Raw genomic sequence first — 18,866 nt, 5'->3', positions numbered from 1 at the left:
GAGAAGTTCCACCGCTCCTCGGCCCCGACCCCCGCCTCCCCCCTCCCTTCACTCTCTAGCTGGAAAGTTATGCGCCAGGCAGCGGGGGGCGGAGAGAGGAACCCAGACTGGCCCCCCTCCCGCTTCCTGCCCCGCCGCCTCCCATTGGCCAGAGGAATCCCCAGGAATGTGAGCGCGCCTTTAAAAGCGCGCCGCTCCGCCGCCTCGCCAGCCACTGCCTTCGAGCCGGCCGCAGAGTCCCGGCTCCCGCGAGCCTTTCTGGCGCTGCCTCCGACTCCGGCGGCCGCCTCCTCCTCGGGTGCCCCGCTCGCCCCGCTCGCCCCGCGCCTCTCCGGGACTCGCCGCCTGTCGTTGCTCCCTAGCCGCCGCTCCGGGTCGCTGCACCCGTGTGCACACAGGTAAGGAGTCCCTAGGTGGCCGCCGAGGACCGGGTGCTGCCCTGGCCAGACACCTCGAGCTCTGAGGCTTCAGCCCCTCGCGGACCCTGGATCTCATACCTCTTCGCCTTTCCCCGCTGTCTCTCCCAGCTGATGGGAGACTTTTCTCGTGGAAGGGCTCCAGAGCTATTCTTTCCCGCTTGGGGTTCACAAACCAACTCGTCAGGACGCCCCTTCCACAAGATTTTCTTTGATTCTTCCATTGCTCCCTACACCTTTTTTGTCACTGGTCTAGACCTCTAGTTCCCTGTGCCTCCCTGCACACCCGAAACTGCGGCTCCTTGTCCTACTGTTTACCCTCGACTTGCCAAGGGAAAGTCCCCAAGTTGTTGGTCTTTGCCCCAGTGCCACCCCCAAACTTTAAAACCGTTGTCTCCTCCCCTTGATTCTTTTTCTTTCTGATGTCCTGTCCAAAGTAAATACTGTTGTCCTTCATTCCAGCAAATGTGGGGCCAAGGGGGGATCCCCCAGGGCCCTGGCCCCAAGCCCAGCCCCCAGTTTTTGCCCACCCTCCCTGCTTGGCTGCCTCTGAGGATCTGTATTTCCTGTTACAGGCTCCCTGCTGGGCACAAACAGCTCCACTATGGGGCTGGCCTGGGGACTCAGTGTCCTCTTCCTGTTGCATGTATGTGGCTCCAACCGTATTCCAGGTGAGTCTGTATGATACCTTTTGAGAGGGGGGGGAAGATGAGAAGGTGCTGGTTACCCCACGTGTGCCTCCCTGTCATGCTCTCCACTGCTAGCTGTTTCTCCCCAGAGCCCTGATTGAACATCAGAACGCAGTTTTCCTCTGACCATGGCGTTTATTTAGTGCTTTCACTGGTTGCCCAGAGTGTTCGCCCTGTCCCTTTGTCCCCATCCCTGGCCACAGCCTAGAAGGCTCATTGTATGTCCTCTGTTGAACAGAATCCGGGGGAGACAACAGCGTGTTCGACATCTTTGAACTCACGGGCGCTGCCCGGAAGGGCTCTGGGCGCCGGCTGGTGAAGGGTCCTGACTCTTCCAGCCCAGCTTTCCGCATCGAGGATGCCAACCTGATCCCCCCTGTGCCTGATGACAAGTTCCAAGACCTGGTGGATGCCGTGCGGGCAGAGAAAGGCTTCCTTCTCTTGGCCTCCCTGAGGCAGATGAAGAAGACCCGAGGCACACTGCTGGCCATAGAACGGAAAGACCACTCTGGCCAGGTTTTCAGTGTGGTCTCCAATGGCAAGGCGGGCACCCTGGACCTGAGCCTAACCGTGCAGGGGATGCAGCATGTGGTGTCGGTGGAAGAAGCGCTCCTGGCGACCGGCCAATGGAAGAGCATCACCCTGTTTGTGCAGGAGGACAGGGCCCAGCTGTACATCGACTGTGAGAAGATGGAGAACGCCGAGCTGGATGTCCCCATCCAAAGCATCTTCACCAGGGACCTGGCCAACGTTGCCAGACTCCGCATCGCAAAAGGAGGTGTCAATGACAATTTCCAGGTGAGGCCTCTTCTCCAGTTCCTGGTCCTTGGGTTCGACTGCTAGGCAGCTGACTTGTCAGGAGAGCTATAGCAGGAGAGGCAGGATTTCCAGTATAGAAAATATACTGGAGGACCAAGGCAGTGGTTCCCAAACTTCAGGGCGCATCAGAAACACCTGGAGCGCTTGTTAAAACACATACTGCGGCACCCAGCACCCTACTCGCAGAGATTCAGATTCGGTGTGTCCGCGATGGGGCCTGATCATTTGCATTTCTAACAAGTTCAAAGTGAAGCTAATGTTGGTGTTCTGGGGACCACACTTCATAAACCACAGATAGAAGCAAGCAATGGTTTTCCTAGAACTGCCCGTTCAAGTCTTAGATCCTTCATATGCTATTCGCAAGGAAAGGGCTTACTTTACATGCATTCTACCAACTGTAATGTAGCTCGTAATGGGTAGTGTGAGCATGGTATTTACCACTTTGCCATTTGATTCCTCATGGGAATGTAGCCAGTCCCAGGAGCCGCTCTCAAAAAGGTTAAAATAGTGCTTATTTGCTGCCACGGCTTCTTCCTTGCTTAAACGTCTCGATCTTTGCAACCCGGGCTTTGAAACTCCCACATCTAACTCTTTGACACTGGAGAGTGTCGTTATATCCTCTGTCCCTGGTGTCCGATTCCATTTCCTGTGTATCCAAGTGGGCTGAAAACTGATTTCCTTGTAAAATACTCAAGACTTGGCAGAAGGCCCAATTAAGATGGTGAAGTTGTTTGGCAGTTTATGTTGGCGTGTTATTTTGACATGGTCATCTTTAAAGCGCGCTCTTTCAAACTGTTAGAACCTCCTTTGTGTGCTTTTCCTGGCATAAACCCTCTCTCCCACCCATTTCCCCCGCTCCCACTCAACACTACTGGACAAGTAATGTGTGTCCTCTGCCCCCAGGGGGTGCTGCAGAATGTGAGGTTCGTCTTCGGAACCACACCAGAAGCCATCCTCAGGAACAAAGGCTGTTCGAGCTGTGAGTACCATCCTGTTTTGGGGGGGCATATGAGGAAATTGGGGAAGTGCCACCCCAACCAAGCTGAGAAACTTAAGTAATGGTGGTCATGCTTAAATTACCCCAGATGACCTGGTTAAAAGCTACGTGTAGATCACTCTTGAAGGTCCCTTTTATACATGTGCCTCCCCTCCACCTGTGTCCTTCACCCCAGGTGTCCTGTCTTTACAAGTAGGAACTCCAGGGGCTGGCTGGTGAGAGCAGCCGTGTGAAGACCTTCCATTACTTTCCTCATTGTATTGCTTTCTTCCTTGGCAGCTACCAACGTTCTTCTCACCCTCGACAACAACGTGGTAAACGGCTCCAGCCCTGCCATCCGGACTAACTACATTGGCCACAAGACAAAGGATCTGCAAGCCATCTGTGGCATTTCCTGCGATGAGCTGTCCAGCATGGTCCTGGAGTTGAGGGGCCTGCGCACCATCGTGACCACGCTCCAGGACAGCATCCGCAAAGTGGTCAGTGCCCCTCCCCTCAGCCCTTTAGCATGAGCAGCTGAAGGTGTATCGCAGGTGACCCCAAGTGACTGAAAATGAAGTTGGGCACTAATGGCCTTTCTCTCCCTTCTAGACTGAAGAGAACAAGGAGTTGGCCAATGAGCTGAGGAGGCCTCCCCTCTGCTACCACAACGGAGTTCAGTACAGGAATAATGAGGAATGGACTGTTGATAGCTGCACGGAGTGTCGCTGTCAGGTGGGGATCGTTACAGACTGAAATACGAATTGATGGCATGTGTTTGGGGCCAGTCTCTAGGGAAATACTCAGATGGCCTGATACCAAAGTGGATTGTTCTCCAGATGCAGTTGTGACCTCTATAAAATCTTGAAACTCTCAGAATGTTTTTCAAAGTCTTAATTATACCCCAGGCCAAGTATCTGAAAGACAAGTCTACTAAGACATCTGATCTAATTTGCCTGGTTTAGTTCAAAGGCTAAGTGTTGAATGTTAGGTAAATAAGACCTGGTTGGAACATTCCTTTTATTTTCCCAGCCCCCGACCTGTATTCAGCAATGACCCCCAGATTCCCATAGTACAGTACTGGTTGTTCAAATCACTTAGCCTGACACCGTTAGGACGTAACTGTCTACTTACCTCAGATAGCACTGTTGGCGGTGTCTGTCACTAGCTATCCCGAGTGCCACCGGAAGCTGCTTGGAGGGTTTGCCTGACTCACCGAGCAAAGCCAAGCTTAAATACAAATCCAGATCTGTATGTGAAGCAGGAAAAATGCTCACTGTTCTCTTCTCTGTAAAGAGAACATTTTAAAATTTAAAAGCCCTGGCTGAGTTCTGAGTTCATTTTCAGACACAGATGGAAAGACTTGACTCCTGATGTTCAGTGGTTCCCTTCGGACGAATTCTTTGTGCTGTCACTTCTACCACTATGTAGCCATCAAGAAAGACCTCTCTAGGGCATGGAGTGACAAGTAGCTAGCACTAGAATGGTCTCCATAATATGGTGGCTACAAATAGGACAGACAGATGTACTGAAGTCCTTCCAGTAGAGCATTTATACCCAGGACCGTGTTTCATCTTGAAATGTTACAGTATATAAACTTCTGCCTGCCACACACTTAGTAACCCATTTCTCCCTCTTGCCTTCCAGAACTCTGTTACCATCTGCAAAAAAGTGTCCTGCCCCATCATGCCCTGCTCCAATGCCACAGTTCCCGATGGAGAATGCTGCCCACGGTGTTGGCGTAAGTTCTTAAAACCTTATAACCATTCCTTAGTGACTAGCTCAGTTCTCCATAAACCCTGGACCGCTGAACAGGACACTAGAGCCCCACCCCCATTTCCATTGTGTGTTTTAATTCAGTTTCTTGCTGCAGCATCTGGTTAACTGATGGCTTGGCTGCCATATAGGCGATAATGATTTTGGTATAGCTTATTAATTTTGACTTGATGCTCTGAAGAAAGGAGAGATGAATTTGTAGCAGCACTAGCTCTAAATTGGCTGCCTTTTAGAATTCAACACGATGGCCTAGAGTTAAGAAAAATCTCAGCAGAGAAATAGACGGTCTGTAGTGCAAGCTTTGGACTTAATTGGGTCTGAAAGTTGCATCTGTCTTACCTGCAGGAATAGGAGAGAGGCCTACGAATGACAGCAGGTTCGGGGCCCTGGGAGCTTCTCCCAGACACCATACTGTTCCACGGCAGACACCCTATCCCCTGGTTTTTGTGGGCAGTATAAGTTAATCACTTTGCTGAGTCAATATTGAATGTAGTATGTACAGGTCATAAAAATGACCTCATCACAACTAAGAAATAAAGCAGGAAAGTAGCACTCACCGTACACACACACACACACACACACACACACACACACACACCCCTATATGTGTACACTCCACACTGGCCACAGCTCAGGACAAGCAGTCTCATCGAGGCTGTGTTAACGATACTGACACTGGGATGATGGCTTCCGTAACTGCTTCTGCTCAGCATACACTTCAGGTATGGGCTCAAGGCAACAAAGCCAGCTGGAGACTAGTGGAGTCCTGGACTTCAGTCCGGGATTGCTAGGAAGACTTCCAGCTGATGGCAAGAGAAACAAATTCTCGGTCCTGTGTCTGATACAGCTACATGCGATCCTAGTCCTGGTGCCTGGGTGGCTGGTAAACACACCCCTTGTCTTGTGAAAACCTGCGCAGAGCAGACCCCACATGCTAGGGTAAGAGGAGCCGTGCACTGATTAACCTCATGACCGAGTTGGAGGCAGAGCCAAGAGCAGCCACACTGCTTCCAGCTCACCTGCCAGACACATGGTCTGTGGCTCCCCCGATGTCCAAAGTGACTCATATAAGCTGCCTGCGGATCTCCTGGTCTTGGAAGCCTGGGACTAGAAATGCCTACCAAGCTCTCTTCAGTCAGGAAAGGGAAACCCACTGGAAATGCTGAGAAAGGAGACCCCGTGAATAGGTGAACATATGCTACTGGGAGAAGGCTTCGTGGTGCTGACCCAGGCTGAGCCTTCATTGACCCTGGTGCTGTAATGCAATGACAGGGGGTAAACCTTTTGGCTGTTGGCCTAAGAAACCCCTTGCCTTTCACCTTCTGGCAAAGGAAAGAGGTCCTGAGGAGCACAGTCTAAACAACAGCATATCTTGGTGATCGCACACTAAATGACCCCGCTTCCTCTGCAGCCAGCGACTCTGCGGATGATGGCTGGTCCCCGTGGTCTGAGTGGACCTCCTGCTCTGTGACCTGTGGCAACGGAATCCAGCAACGCGGTCGCTCCTGTGACAGCCTCAACAACCGCTGCGAGGGCTCCTCCGTCCAGACTCGGACCTGCCACATTCAGGAGTGTGACAAGAGATGTGAGCATCGTGGCCCCTTAGGAGTGTGGAGAGCTGACTTGTTCTTGTCCGCTTCCAGAGCATAGAGGTTAAGGGGACAGTTTCTAGATGGTCTGAATCTGAACCCCAACTCTGCCCACCTGTGCACCCCTGAACACAGCTTCCCCTCCCTGTGGCTCCTTCCTCAATTGCACATTGGGGATAATAGCTCTCGATAGGGTTATTTTAAGGATTTCACCTAGGTGATGCATTTCAAACGGTTAGCATAGAGCTTGACCCCTTGTAAACACCCTGTAACCATCAGCTTTGCATTTTAGTTAAACAGGATGGCGGCTGGAGCCACTGGTCCCCGTGGTCGTCTTGTTCTGTGACATGCGGTGATGGTGTGATCACAAGGATCCGACTCTGCAATTCCCCTAGCCCCCAGATGAACGGGAAGCCATGTGAAGGCGAAGCTCGAGAGACCAAGGCCTGCAGGAGAGACGCGTGCCCCAGTGAGTGAGAGCGTGCCGCACCCCTGCAGACCGGGCACCCATGGCCTCCTGTTTACCGGGCCATGAAGGGGGGAAAGGTTACTTCCTGGGGAAAAAGTAGAAGCCAAGTCCTGCATGCTCAGCAGCTTCTTTTAAGGAAAAAACAGAAAACCATTTCAAACTGGCCCTCTTCACAAACGTGGTCCTCCTATGTCCGAGTAGGAGAGGTTTCTCGGACAAAGTGAGGAGAGTCTTCTAGGAGAGGTGAGATGTCAGAAAATGGACCTTCACTTTGGCATGTGGTTCACTTTCTTGCAGTCAATGGAGGCTGGGGTCCCTGGTCACTGTGGGACATCTGTTCTGTCACCTGCGGAGGAGGGGTGCAGACACGTAGCCGGCTCTGCAACAACCCCACACCCCAGTTTGGAGGCAAGGACTGTGTTGGTGATGCGACAGAAAACCAGATCTGCAACAAGCAGGACTGTCCAATTGGTGAGTCATGCGGCCCCGGATAAAACCACCCTGGGTTTTTTGTGTAACTGAAACCCATGGTCAACATTCGGGGGATGCTCCCGCTGTGAATGGCCCTGAGTGTTTTGACTACACTGTCCACCTGGCGTTTCGGAGTCCCCTCAACAAGTGAACAGTTACATGTTCCCCACAGTGTTTCACACCGTATTGTTTTGTGAGGAGCGTGGCAGTAACAGCCGCTTATACCCACCATCTGCCTGTCTCTCTCATCCCAGATGGATGCCTGTCCAATCCCTGCTTTGCTGGGGTCAAGTGTACCAGTTACCCTGACGGCAGCTGGAAATGTGGTGCTTGTCCCCCCGGCTACAGTGGAAATGGCATCCAGTGCAAAGACATCGATGAGGTGAGGAAGCGATGGCCGAGTGCCTAGATCTAAGAAAAACGGCTGAATTCGCAGTCTTCCCCTCGGGCGGCGTTCCCTGAACAGTAGGCAAACGGTCATTTTCTCCCATAGTGCAAAGAAGTACCTGACGCCTGCTTCAACCACAACGGGGAGCACAGGTGTGAGAACACGGACCCGGGCTACAACTGTCTGCCCTGCCCCCCACGCTTCACTGGCCCGCAGCCCTTCGGCCGGGGTGTGGAATATGCCACCGCCAACAAACAGGTAGACGACACCACACGAGCAGTGTGTGTGTGTGTGAGGGGGGGGGGGGGTCGTCCTTCACTGAAACCGCCAGGAAAGGCGGGCATGGCATTTCACAGACTCCACAAAGAAATAGGGAAAAGGGTCAGTGTCCAGTCGAAGTTTTAGAAACAGGACAGGACAACCCCATTGTAAAGCCAGCAGGGGAGAAATCGTCTGTCGCATTTGAAAATGCTGCCCTGGAACAAGTTGTGAGCTGATGGGCTAGGACACCCGCAGGGGCCAGGGAAGAGGGAGGGACAGAGTACCCCACACTCCTCCTCACTGAGGAGCGGGATCTGGGGACTCTCGAAGGCTCTGCATATGCACATCAGGATGTTGTCGCCCCCAGGTATGCAAGCCCCGCAACCCCTGCACAGATGGGACACACGACTGCAACAAGAACGCCAAGTGCAGCTACCTGGGCCATTACAGTGACCCCATGTACCGCTGTGAGTGCAAGCCCGGCTACGCAGGCAATGGCATCATCTGCGGTGAGGACACGGACTTGGACGGCTGGCCCAACGAGGACCTGGTGTGCGTGGCCAATGCCACCTACCACTGCAAAAAGGTACAGCCTGCTTCCTGAAAGAATCCACATTCCCCTGATCCACAGAAGAGGCCACGCAGTTTTAAATGCCTGAAGTTTGCAAATGAAACCAACAGATGAAATTACACAAAGGCAGAACGGCACAAATCCTTAACATGAAGTCACTTGGTGCCAAGTACGTGCACAGGGCAGACCCTTTTGGCTGGCGTGCTCCAGAGTTGGTCACGTTTCTCCCAGACGCCAGTGGAGAGGAACTTGCGTTCCCAGCACGCATAAAGCGCACAGCATTTCTACAAATGATCTCTGCCCCCAGGAAAATGCTTAATTTCTTGTCTTCCTGTTAAAAAATACACCCCATCAGGGAGCACAGCATTCGACTCGCTCTCGGTGTGCTGTGTCTGGGGGCCCTGCCCCACGCGTGAGCCGAGAGCCGGGCACGCAGTCTGCAGCTGTCATGTGGGTCATCTCTTTCCAGGATAATTGCCCCAACCTTCCCAACTCCGGGCAGGAAGACTATGACAAGGATGGAATTGGTGACGCCTGTGATGACGACGATGACAATGATAAAATCCCAGATGACAGGGTAAGGATGCTTTCCAGTCATCCTTCTCTTCTTCTACTTAGTAGGATTCAATGGAACTACAGTACATGTACCAGGAAAAAACAACCAAACGTGTATATAGAAGCTAATAGTCATTCGCTGGTAGTTGTAATGCCTAAATATTGCCAAGAGAATATTTACATGAGGGTTTTGGTTTTTCATCTCAACCTTCCATCCCCACCCCCACCAATTTGAACAAGAAATGACAATATATAAACAAGGACCCTCTGCTCCCCAGGTATGTTTCACATTCTTACCTGAGTTGCAGGACAATTTATTTCAGCCTACAAAGAACGGGGATGGTGTCCTTATATTTCCATTTCACTGACGCACAACAAACGAGAACCTGTTTTTCATTCATTATGCTCCGGTTTTTAACTTCTACAGTGATCATGAAGTAGAAAATGTTAGATTTTTGCAGTTGTATATAACACATACGGTTTGAGGCTGGAGCTGGCTGCATGGACAGTGTTGTAAAATACTCCTTTTTTTTTTTCAGGACAACTGTCCATTCCACTATAACCCAGCCCAGTATGACTATGACCGGGATGACGTGGGAGACCGCTGTGACAACTGCCCCTACAACCACAACCCAGATCAGGCTGACACAGACAACAACGGGGAAGGAGATGCCTGCGCCGCTGACATCGACGGGGATGGTAAGGCGCCAGGGGCCATCTTACTTCTCTGCAGCCCCGGATATGGGGGCGTGGCTTATCAAAACGTCAGAGGCTAGAGATTCCAGCCCTTACTGGTCACCTGTTCCCTGCAGGTATCCTCAATGAACGAGACAACTGCCAGTACGTCTACAACGTGGACCAGAGGGACACGGATATGGATGGGGTCGGCGATCAGTGTGACAACTGCCCCCTGGAACACAACCCAGATCAGGTAGGTGGACCCCTGGCACAGCCTCCCAGGAGAGTACTGGAATAGCTCCTGTTAGGCTTCTAAGAAAACAGCACTTAAAGAGTTCAAACTGTTTTGTGCCATGGCTCTTTGAGGTCTCCTAGCCCAGTTGTAGTATTTTCATACAGTTTGCCTGATGACAGCTCCTTGCAGAGTCCCAGAGATCTTCCGTGTGACCATCTTGTAACTTCACTCTGGTCTTCTTTGAGGTCCATGTGACTTACTTTGTGTGATCTACCAGGGTCAACAGAAATTATACAAAGCAAAAACCTGACTACTCTGGTAACGTTAATCGTTTCTAAGACTGAGATGGAAGACAAGATTCTTAAAAAATTAATGACCATTTTCATGGCTAAGGATAGAATCTGGCTGTTAAACCTCCAACTAAAAATACTTGCAAAAGCTCAAATTCCTGTTTGCAATGCCAGATAATTTTGAAGACTGACAAACAGATCGTTCTGTTCTCTACCTATGTGAGAGAGTGCTACAAATATACATGAGCCAGAACAGATTCCATGTCTGAAAATATTTCTTTTCATGTGTAATTGGCCATAATTTTCTAGCAATGTAAGTTAAGGCATTTCTTTTCTCAAATGCTTTGTTGTAGAAACTTAGAAACCAGATTTTTTTTTTAAGTTTATTTTGAGAGAGAGAGAGAGAGAGCGAGCACGAGCAGGGGAGGGACAGAGTGTGGGAGAGAGAGAATCCCAAGCAGGCTTTGTGCTGTTAGTGTAGAGTCCAACGTGGGGCCCTGTCCCAACGAACCATGAGATCATGACCTGAGCCAAAATGAAGAGCCAGGCTCAGTGAACTGAGCCACCCATGCGCCCCAGAATCCAGCTTTTTAAAAATAAAAATTATATAAGATTATAGAAATGATAGATTGAGCTTTTTCTTCATAGCGCTTATTCTTATGAGGTCCTGGAAAACAAAAAGCAATAGGATAAATAGCTTTGGGGCCAGAACAATAAAGTTCTGGATCTTTGGGATAACGTTGCAGAGCAAATGGCACGGAGGGTCCACTGTTTGTGGAGTTTGGGTCTTACCATAAATTTTATTTCTTTAATAGCATTTAATCTCCTGGAAGGGTTGGCTCTCTTCTGGCAGAAACTTACAGACCTGAAACCCCACTGGCCATATTAAACATGGGAGAATCTTTTATAAGTTATCTTTAACAGTCATGACTGTTTCAGAACCATTGGCTTCTGTCTCTTTCAGCTCGACTCTGACTCAGACCGCATCGGAGACACCTGTGACAACAATCAGGATATTGATGAAGATGGCCACCAGAACAACCTGGACAATTGTCCCTATGTGCCCAATGCCAACCAGGCTGACCATGACAAGGACGGCAAGGGAGACGCCTGTGACCATGATGATGACAACGATGGCATTCCTGATGATAGGGACAACTGCAGACTCGTGCCCAATCCTGACCAGAAGGATTCTGACGGTGAGTTAGGGGAGCCACTTTAGGAGACTGACACCATGGCTCTCTCAGAGACCATAAAAGCAAAACCAAATGGATAATTGCGAGGATGAAAACACTATATGCCAACTTAGACAAGAGAGTGAATTTCTGACACCAGCAAGATTTCAAAATTCCACTGAACTCTTGCCTTTTTTGACCTTAGGTGACGGTCGAGGTGATGCTTGCAAAGATGATTTTGACCATGACAATGTGCCAGACATCGATGACATCTGTCCCGAAAACATTGATATCAGTGAGACCGATTTCCGCCGATTCCAGATGATTCCTCTAGATCCCAAAGGGACGTCCCAAAATGACCCTAACTGGGTGGTGCGCCATCAGGGTAAAGAACTCGTCCAGACTGTCAACTGCGATCCAGGACTTGCTGTAGGTAAGGAGTTCTCCAAACAAAAGACAAGTGCATACACGGGAAAGAAGCAAACGTAAAACCTGGCACTTAGGTGTCTCCCTGAAGTATTATGGATGTCTGGGAATGTAACCCAGGAGCTTCTGAAGGGCTGCAGCTGTTAACCCACATCTGGCCTCATTTTCATTTTCTAGGTTACGATGAGTTTAATGCAGTGGACTTCAGTGGCACCTTCTTCATCAACACTGAGAGGGATGATGACTATGCTGGATTTGTGTTTGGCTACCAGTCTAGCAGCCGCTTTTATGTGGTGATGTGGAAGCAAGTCACCCAGTCCTACTGGGACACCAACCCCACTAGGGCTCAGGGATACTCAGGCCTTTCTGTGAAAGTGGTGAACTCCACAACAGGGCCAGGCGAGCACCTACGGAACGCCCTGTGGCACACGGGAAACACCCCCGGCCAGGTGAGAACAAGGCCCCCGAGGAAGGTGCTGGACAAGCCCTAGGGACCCTGTGCTTTGGCCAAGACTAGCCCCAGGCAGTCTTAGATATCAAGTTCCCGGCCCCAGCAACCCCAGCATTAAGTTTTGCTTTGTAAAAACCAAATGGCGGCCTCTGAGAGGGGAGCTCCCTGTAACCAAGAGTTCCCTTCAGATCCAAAGACCATTTCAGCCTCTTCAAACAAAACTTTCCTTCCTCTTTCTGCTTCCTGTGTTTCAAGGAAACACATCATGATTCCTTGATTCAAGGCCACACATCAAATGAAAGGTCTTGGAAAAAATCCAACATTGCAGCCCTCTAATTTAGGCCCATTTGGTACCCTTCAAGTACTCCTTCCTATAGAATGAAATAGAAATCTTGATTCAGCCATGTTTCAACCTTTTCCTTTTCCTTCAGGTGCGCACTCTGTGGCATGACCCTCGTCACATAGGCTGGAAAGATTTCACTGCCTACAGATGGCGTCTCAGCCACCGACCAAAGACGGGTTTCATTAGGTAAGATGGTGCTGATTACATTTCACTTAGTCACACACTGATGGGGAAGGAGGAGGCAGCCAAAAATTAGGAGTGTCACTAACGAGATTTTCTCTTCCCTGCAGAGTGGTGATGTATGAAGGGAAGAAAATCATGGCTGACTCAGGACCCATCTACGACAAAACCTATGCTGGAGGCAGACTGGGGTTGTTTGTCTTCTCTCAAGAAATGGTGTTCTTCTCCGACCTGAAATACGAATGCAGAGGTAGGAGCAACGATACACTGAACCCACGTTTGACATCTCTAATTAAGACTAGTATTGAGGGTGCCCATTATGGGAGCATCTGTTTAAAAGACGGTTTTAGGGACCGGGTTATTTCTATTTTGCTGTTGAAGACCACGATAAAAACAAGGCCTATAGGCTGTGGCTTATGAAATCTGGACTCCTTGTTAAGAACCTCAGTTTGCGTAGCAGTCTCTGTGCTCTCATTCCCAGTAGAAAGATAAACTGTGGACAAACTGGTGTACAGTTTGGACCCCATGAATACTACTTTCAAGTTTGATCTGTTTCTGTGCCTTACACACTACTTAGTCTTATTCCCAACATTCAAGCATAAGAGGGCCTGCCCAGCCTTTCCTTGTGTGTAAGGGTAGAAAGGGTATACTACCGTCAGACTGATGGGCTCAATTAATTCTCACTAGAACCTCAGTTCATTTTCAGTCTTTTTCTCTCTGTGCTTACTTGAGTCTCAAGTCCAGCGCTGGGCCTACCACACAATGTCTAATGTTTACTGGGCCAAGACCTGATGCCTACCAGGATCAGTCAGTAAAAAGACGGATTTTACTCCAGATTTAAATTATGACGTAATCTTTGAGTCTGAACGTGGAACACTCCCTAAACACTGAAGGCTTTAGAAAGCATAGTGTACGTACACCCTGGAAGGTCCTGCTCCGTCAAGCTCATTAACATTTAATAAGTTGACAGTCTTAAGCTTTTGTCAGTATAAAAGTAGAGCTATGCTAAGGTTCATTTGTTAACTGTTAACGCTAGTGCCTTCGTGAATGAATTGGCTTATCTATTTATGTGTTTGTTTATTGAACAGATTCCTAATCATCCAACTGTTGATCAAAAGACCGATCCTAACCAATGCTGGTGTTGCACCTTCTGGAACCACGGGCTTAAGAAAACCCCTAGGATCACTCCTCCCTGCCTTTTCTCTGCTTGCGTATCATTGTGGACTCCTAGGATATGGGACTTGCCTCAAGAAAATGCCGTTTTCCAAATCAGACTCAGCATACAGCCTCTGAATGCAAAGACAATCTTCCAAGAACAGAAATAATTACGTTGGTTTGCTTTCCAAAAAGCAAAAGCATCCCCCGCGTCAGTGGGCAGGTGGCTGCCCCACTCTGTTTTTGTCAGGGTAGGGTGCTAGCGTGAGGCCATCTCTGAGCAGTGGACTCCAAAGCGTTTTCAGGCGTGTGGGAGAAGGGAGGACTCACTAGAATTGGCAAACCACCATGCTTGACCCTTAGAAAGAGGAGGAGCAGGGGCCAAAGCCCTACGGGGAGGGCGTGGCCCCAACAGATGATTGTATGAAGCAAAGGTGGAGCTGTTACATGTTCGGTACTAAATCATTTTCAGGGGATTGAAAGACTTGCTGGATTTCATGATGCTGACCAGTGTTAGCTGATTAACCGCGTACATAGGCACTTAAATAGAAGCAGGGAGGGGAGGGAAAGACTGGCTTTGGGACTCCCTCCCAGAACCCCATCCCTTAGACATCACCTGCAGTGACCAAACTAGGGAATGAGAACTAAACCATTGTAAGGCTGTGCTGGCTGCCACTGCCTGGTTACCATGAAATTGTCGGTTTTATTCCAGATGTAGCTTGTGCAGATGTAGCAGGAAAATAACAAAACCTACCATCTCAGCACCGGGCTGCCTCCAAAGAGACGGGCAGCCGGGCTTGTATTTTTATGGTTAGAAAGGCACAAAATTCTCAACTAAAACATTCCTTTTCTCTTTTTTTCTTGAGTGTCATGGAGTTTTCCAACTATCTTAGACTGTAGTTTTTGGTTTTTTGTTTTTGTTTTTTGGGTTTTTTTTTTTTGTTTTTGGTTTTTTTGTTTTACACACACTTTACAATATAAAATATTTATTTTTTACTTACTCTGGAGGATCTGTCTGAAAGACTATTCATGGAACAGGAAGAAGCGTAAGGACTATCTGGATCATCTTCGTTAGGAGTCTTCATGACTGTAAGATTGTAAATACAGATTATTTATTAACTCTGTTCTACCTGGAATCTAGGTTTCACGTGGAAAGTGTTTGACAGCAGGTAGTGGAGATTTATCAGCAAATCTCTCACAAGAACGGCACAAGGAAAATCAGCAGAGCAGGCTGCTCTTTGCTTTGTGCTCAGAGTGAATGATTTGGGATTTTTTTGTCTTTTCAAGTGGAATCAGTTGCCATTTGCTAGTGTTTGTAACTTTGAAAAAGAAAGCCAAGAGTCCTTTAATACTGTTGTACCCTATCCCTTGTGCCTATTTCCAGGGAGAAGAAAAGCATCTACACTTTGTCATTTTTCCAAAAGAGGAAAGAAAAAAAAAAAAAGGTGAAACTTATATACAAATATTACCTCATTTGTTGTGTGACTGAGTAAAGAATTTTTGGATCAAGCAGAAAGAGTTTAAGTGTCTTACAAACTTAAAGCTACTGTAGTACCTTAAAAAAAAAAAAAGTCAATGTTGTACATAGTATAAAAACTCTTTGCAGAAAAGTATTCCCAATAAGGAAATAGCATTGAAATGTTAAATACATTTTCTGAAAGTTATGTTTTTTCTATCTTATATACCATTGCTTTATTTTTATAAATTATTTTCTCATTGCCTTTGGAATAGATCTCAGATTGTGTAGATACGCTATTTAAATAATTTATCAGGAAATACTGCCTGTAGAGTTAGTATTTCTATTTTTATAAAATGTTTGCACACTGAATTGAAGAATTGTTGGGGTTCTTGTTTTGTTTTTGATTTGTTTTTCGCTTGTTACCCCCAGTTTTTACTATTTACCAATACCTTTTTCTAGGAATGTGCTTTTTTTGTACACATTTTTATCCATTTTACATTCTAAAAGCAGTGTAAGTTTGTATATTACTGTTACGTACAAGGAACGACAATAAATCATATGGAAATTTATATTTATACTTACTGTATCCATGTTTATTTATTCTCTACTGGCTTTGTTATGAGGTGTGGGTAAACTCCATTCCTAAGCCAATACAACATACAGAAGACATTACAGTAAATATTTGTAACATTGACAGTTTCTATCCAATTGAAGGTGACTGATTTGCTTGGAAAACACATTTGCTGCATTTGTGGAATCAAAACAAAACATTAGCCTGCCCTATTAAAAACAAAGCAAGGACTCAAAAGGTGGACCCCAATAGGATACAATTTTATGTTTTAGAAAGGTAATTAAACGTTGAGCCCATTTCAGAGTACAGTTCTGTTTCTAAAAAGAACAATGAAAACAAAGGGAAAAAAATATAAGCGAGGTGCACACAATGCTCACGGCTACATTTTCTGGCCCATGCATGACGGCACTGGATAGGTAGCATACAATTACATATCATCGAGAAGCGTTAGAAGTGTGAATGAGGGAGGAACCGTCATTACCAAATTGGGCCAAACTTTATAGACATACCCTGTCAGAAGATGAATTTACCTTTGGTCAAAAACAGGACTAAAAGGATTTGGAAGAAATCCAAAAAATACACATCAAGTATCAAATTTTTAAAGAGAAGACCAAAGCATTACAATAAGTAGAACTTGAGTATGGGTGAGCTAACAATGAAACCAAAATATTGACTAATTTCCAGTTTTAATAACAAGTACAATCAGAAATCTTGTGAGTAGGTTAAAGGTCTGGCTTTGGGGGTCCATGAAACACCACACATGACTGGCTGAGACAGATTCTTGTTGATTTTCCGTCTCATTCTAAAAACACTTCCCCCGGGGCACCTGGGTGGCTCAGTCAGTTGAGCGTCTGACTTCGGCTCAGGTCATGATCTCGTGGTCTGTGAGTTCAAGCCCCTGGTCAAGCTCTCTGCTGACAGCTCAGAGCCTAGAGCCTGCTTCGGATTCTGTGTCTCCCTCTCTCTCTGCCCCTAACCCACTCGCATTCTGTCTCTGTCTCTCTCAAAAATAAGTAAACATTAAAAGAAAAAAAAAAACACTTCTCCCATCTAAGGCAGCATAATCATACAGAAGTATAAATTACCAAATCATTTCATGGTGCCTAGGTAAAGAATAAAGAACTATAAGATATCAAAAAGGGCTACAGAGTTTGGAAAACTGATCTGAAAGATAATTCTTTGAAACAGGACATCATCCCTTCTCAGAGGAGCACAAACATGGCAAGTCTTAGGAGAGAATTCTAATTCACTTTTTTTTTTTTTTAAGTAGACTCCAGGTCCAACGTGGAGCCCAATGCGGGGCTTGAACTCATGACCCTGAGATCAACACTGAGCTGAGATCGAGAATCTGACGCTTAACTGAGCCCCTCAGGCAGTCCCAATTCACTTTTTAAGGAGCAAACCTACGGGAACTGTAAAGATCCTGATAGGACACAAAAAGTGTCCAGGAACAGGAGCTATTTTCCCAGGTATCCTTCGTGTTCACTTTGAGACTGACCTTCAAATCGGTAGATTGTACGGAAATAAAAGGCTTGTTAAGAACGAAGATTATGCCATCAAGATGCTAAGAGAGTTTTCCTGCTAAGAGAGTTTACGATCATGTGTTTTAGAGACAGTTGGATTAAAGGGCAATAAACTTTAGGTCCTGTGGGGATTTACAATAAAGGTGGTGCGGGTAGTTTTCCTGAGAAGTCATAGCAAAAAACTTCAATTTTAAGATCCTAAATTTGTTTCTAATAGGAGCTAGCTCTTGCTCTTTCATAGTTTTTCTTCTCGATCTTGTTCTGGGGGAAAGAATCAGGTCTAGAGGGAACCTTAAAATAATAACACTGATTTTTAATAAGAACACTTTCCCTATCAGGGTAACATTTTTTAAAAAAATTCTGGAGCCTTTGCGTTGAATTATATTGTATCCCTTGAATGCACCTGATCTCATCTGAATTGTATTCTAAATTTAGCTTACCAATCCTTGTTAGAAGTACCTTCAGCTGACATGCTAAGGAATGAACTGTGTCACCTCTTTTCATGAAAAAAATCCATTACTTGAGATCATTCTGTATTCCTTCCCTTCTCTTAAACTCCTATAATAGAAAAGCTCAGTATGCCTCAAATACCGTTTGCAGAAACACATTAGAAAGCCATAAGCTCTCACCACCCCCAAAAAAACTCCCCCCCCCCCAACCAGCCCCACTGCACACACTCAAATACCAGAAGCACAGAGATTTAGAAACCTGAGCTCTTCATAAAGTTTGATGGGCAAAAATGGCTCCTCTCTGTCACCACTGCAAATTCTCACCCATAACACCCCTCCCCTGACCCAAACTTTACAATGCATGTGTCATTTTTAGGAGCGTCCAACAGCATGACTTTAACATCTGCTGGTACCCTCCCCCAACAAAACTCAGCGTCAAGATAAATCGCACTGTCACACATTGACATCAATATGAACCATTGTTAGTTTAATGTAAACTGAAAAAGGAGGCTCAAAAAAGAAATCGCTTATCCATTCCTCTAAATGTAATAGCTATAGAGTTTATTTTCCAAAGTCAAGGAAATGTGATATAAGCAATCATTAACATCCTCAACTATCAGCAGATGAAAATGTGTGTGAGCAAAAAAGAATCATGCTACATACCTATTACCCCAACCTTCATTAAAGGTAGCACAATAGCTAACTCATTTTTTTCATCAGAAGTAAATTGGACTTCGTGCCAATTCATTGTATAAAGTGTTGACATAAAATTTTCTCATGAATCCAAGTTACTGACTTGTAACTAGACAAAACTTCTCTCTCAATAGTACCCCAGACCATTTCTTAAGTAGCTCATCTTTATTTGCTGCATTCTACTTTTTTTTTTAATGCCCTCTGGAGAAAAAAGTGTGAGTGTCTTCCCTTTGCCCTCTCTATGTGGTGCTTATGGCG

The 18,866-nt window shown here is 47.0% G+C and overlaps 1 protein-coding gene across 1 annotated transcript; it reads left to right on the top strand.

The window, feature by feature from the left end:
* The first annotated feature begins 224 nt into the window (after positions 1-224).
* THBS1 (thrombospondin 1) lies at positions 225-15,941 on the top strand. The gene is made up of 22 exons (XM_047863183.1): positions 225-398; positions 992-1,087; positions 1,344-1,903; positions 2,828-2,903; positions 3,201-3,400; positions 3,513-3,635; positions 4,548-4,641; positions 6,088-6,261; positions 6,558-6,734; positions 7,032-7,205; positions 7,460-7,587; positions 7,699-7,851; positions 8,222-8,440; positions 8,895-9,002; positions 9,520-9,679; positions 9,793-9,911; positions 11,148-11,382; positions 11,564-11,791; positions 11,962-12,233; positions 12,667-12,764; positions 12,869-13,008; positions 13,847-15,941. Exons 2-22 carry the CDS (start codon positions 1,021-1,023, stop codon positions 13,852-13,854), a joined length of 3,513 nt encoding a protein of 1,170 aa, XP_047719139.1. The 5' UTR covers positions 225-398; positions 992-1,020; the 3' UTR covers positions 13,855-15,941.
* The last annotated feature ends 2,925 nt before the right edge of the window (positions 15,942-18,866 follow it).

This window comes from Prionailurus viverrinus, chromosome B3 (genome assembly GCF_022837055.1).
Source record: "Prionailurus viverrinus isolate Anna chromosome B3, UM_Priviv_1.0, whole genome shotgun sequence".
Classification (NCBI taxonomy): Eukaryota; Metazoa; Chordata; class Mammalia; order Carnivora; family Felidae; genus Prionailurus; species Prionailurus viverrinus.
The sequence above is the reverse complement of the archived record's forward strand: the minus strand, read 5'-3'. Positions and strand labels throughout refer to the sequence as shown.

Coding starts and splice junctions, on each gene's coding strand:
- THBS1 (XM_047863183.1), top strand. CDS start 1,021: ATGGGGCTGGCCTGGGGACTCAGTGTCCTCTTCCTGTTGCATGTATGT. Junction 4,642..6,087: donor ATGCTGCCCACGGTGTTGGC/GTAAGTTCTTAA, acceptor CTTCCTCTGCAG/CCAGCGACTCTGCGGATGAT. Junction 6,735..7,031: donor CAGGAGAGACGCGTGCCCCA/GTGAGTGAGAGC, acceptor ACTTTCTTGCAG/TCAATGGAGGCTGGGGTCCC.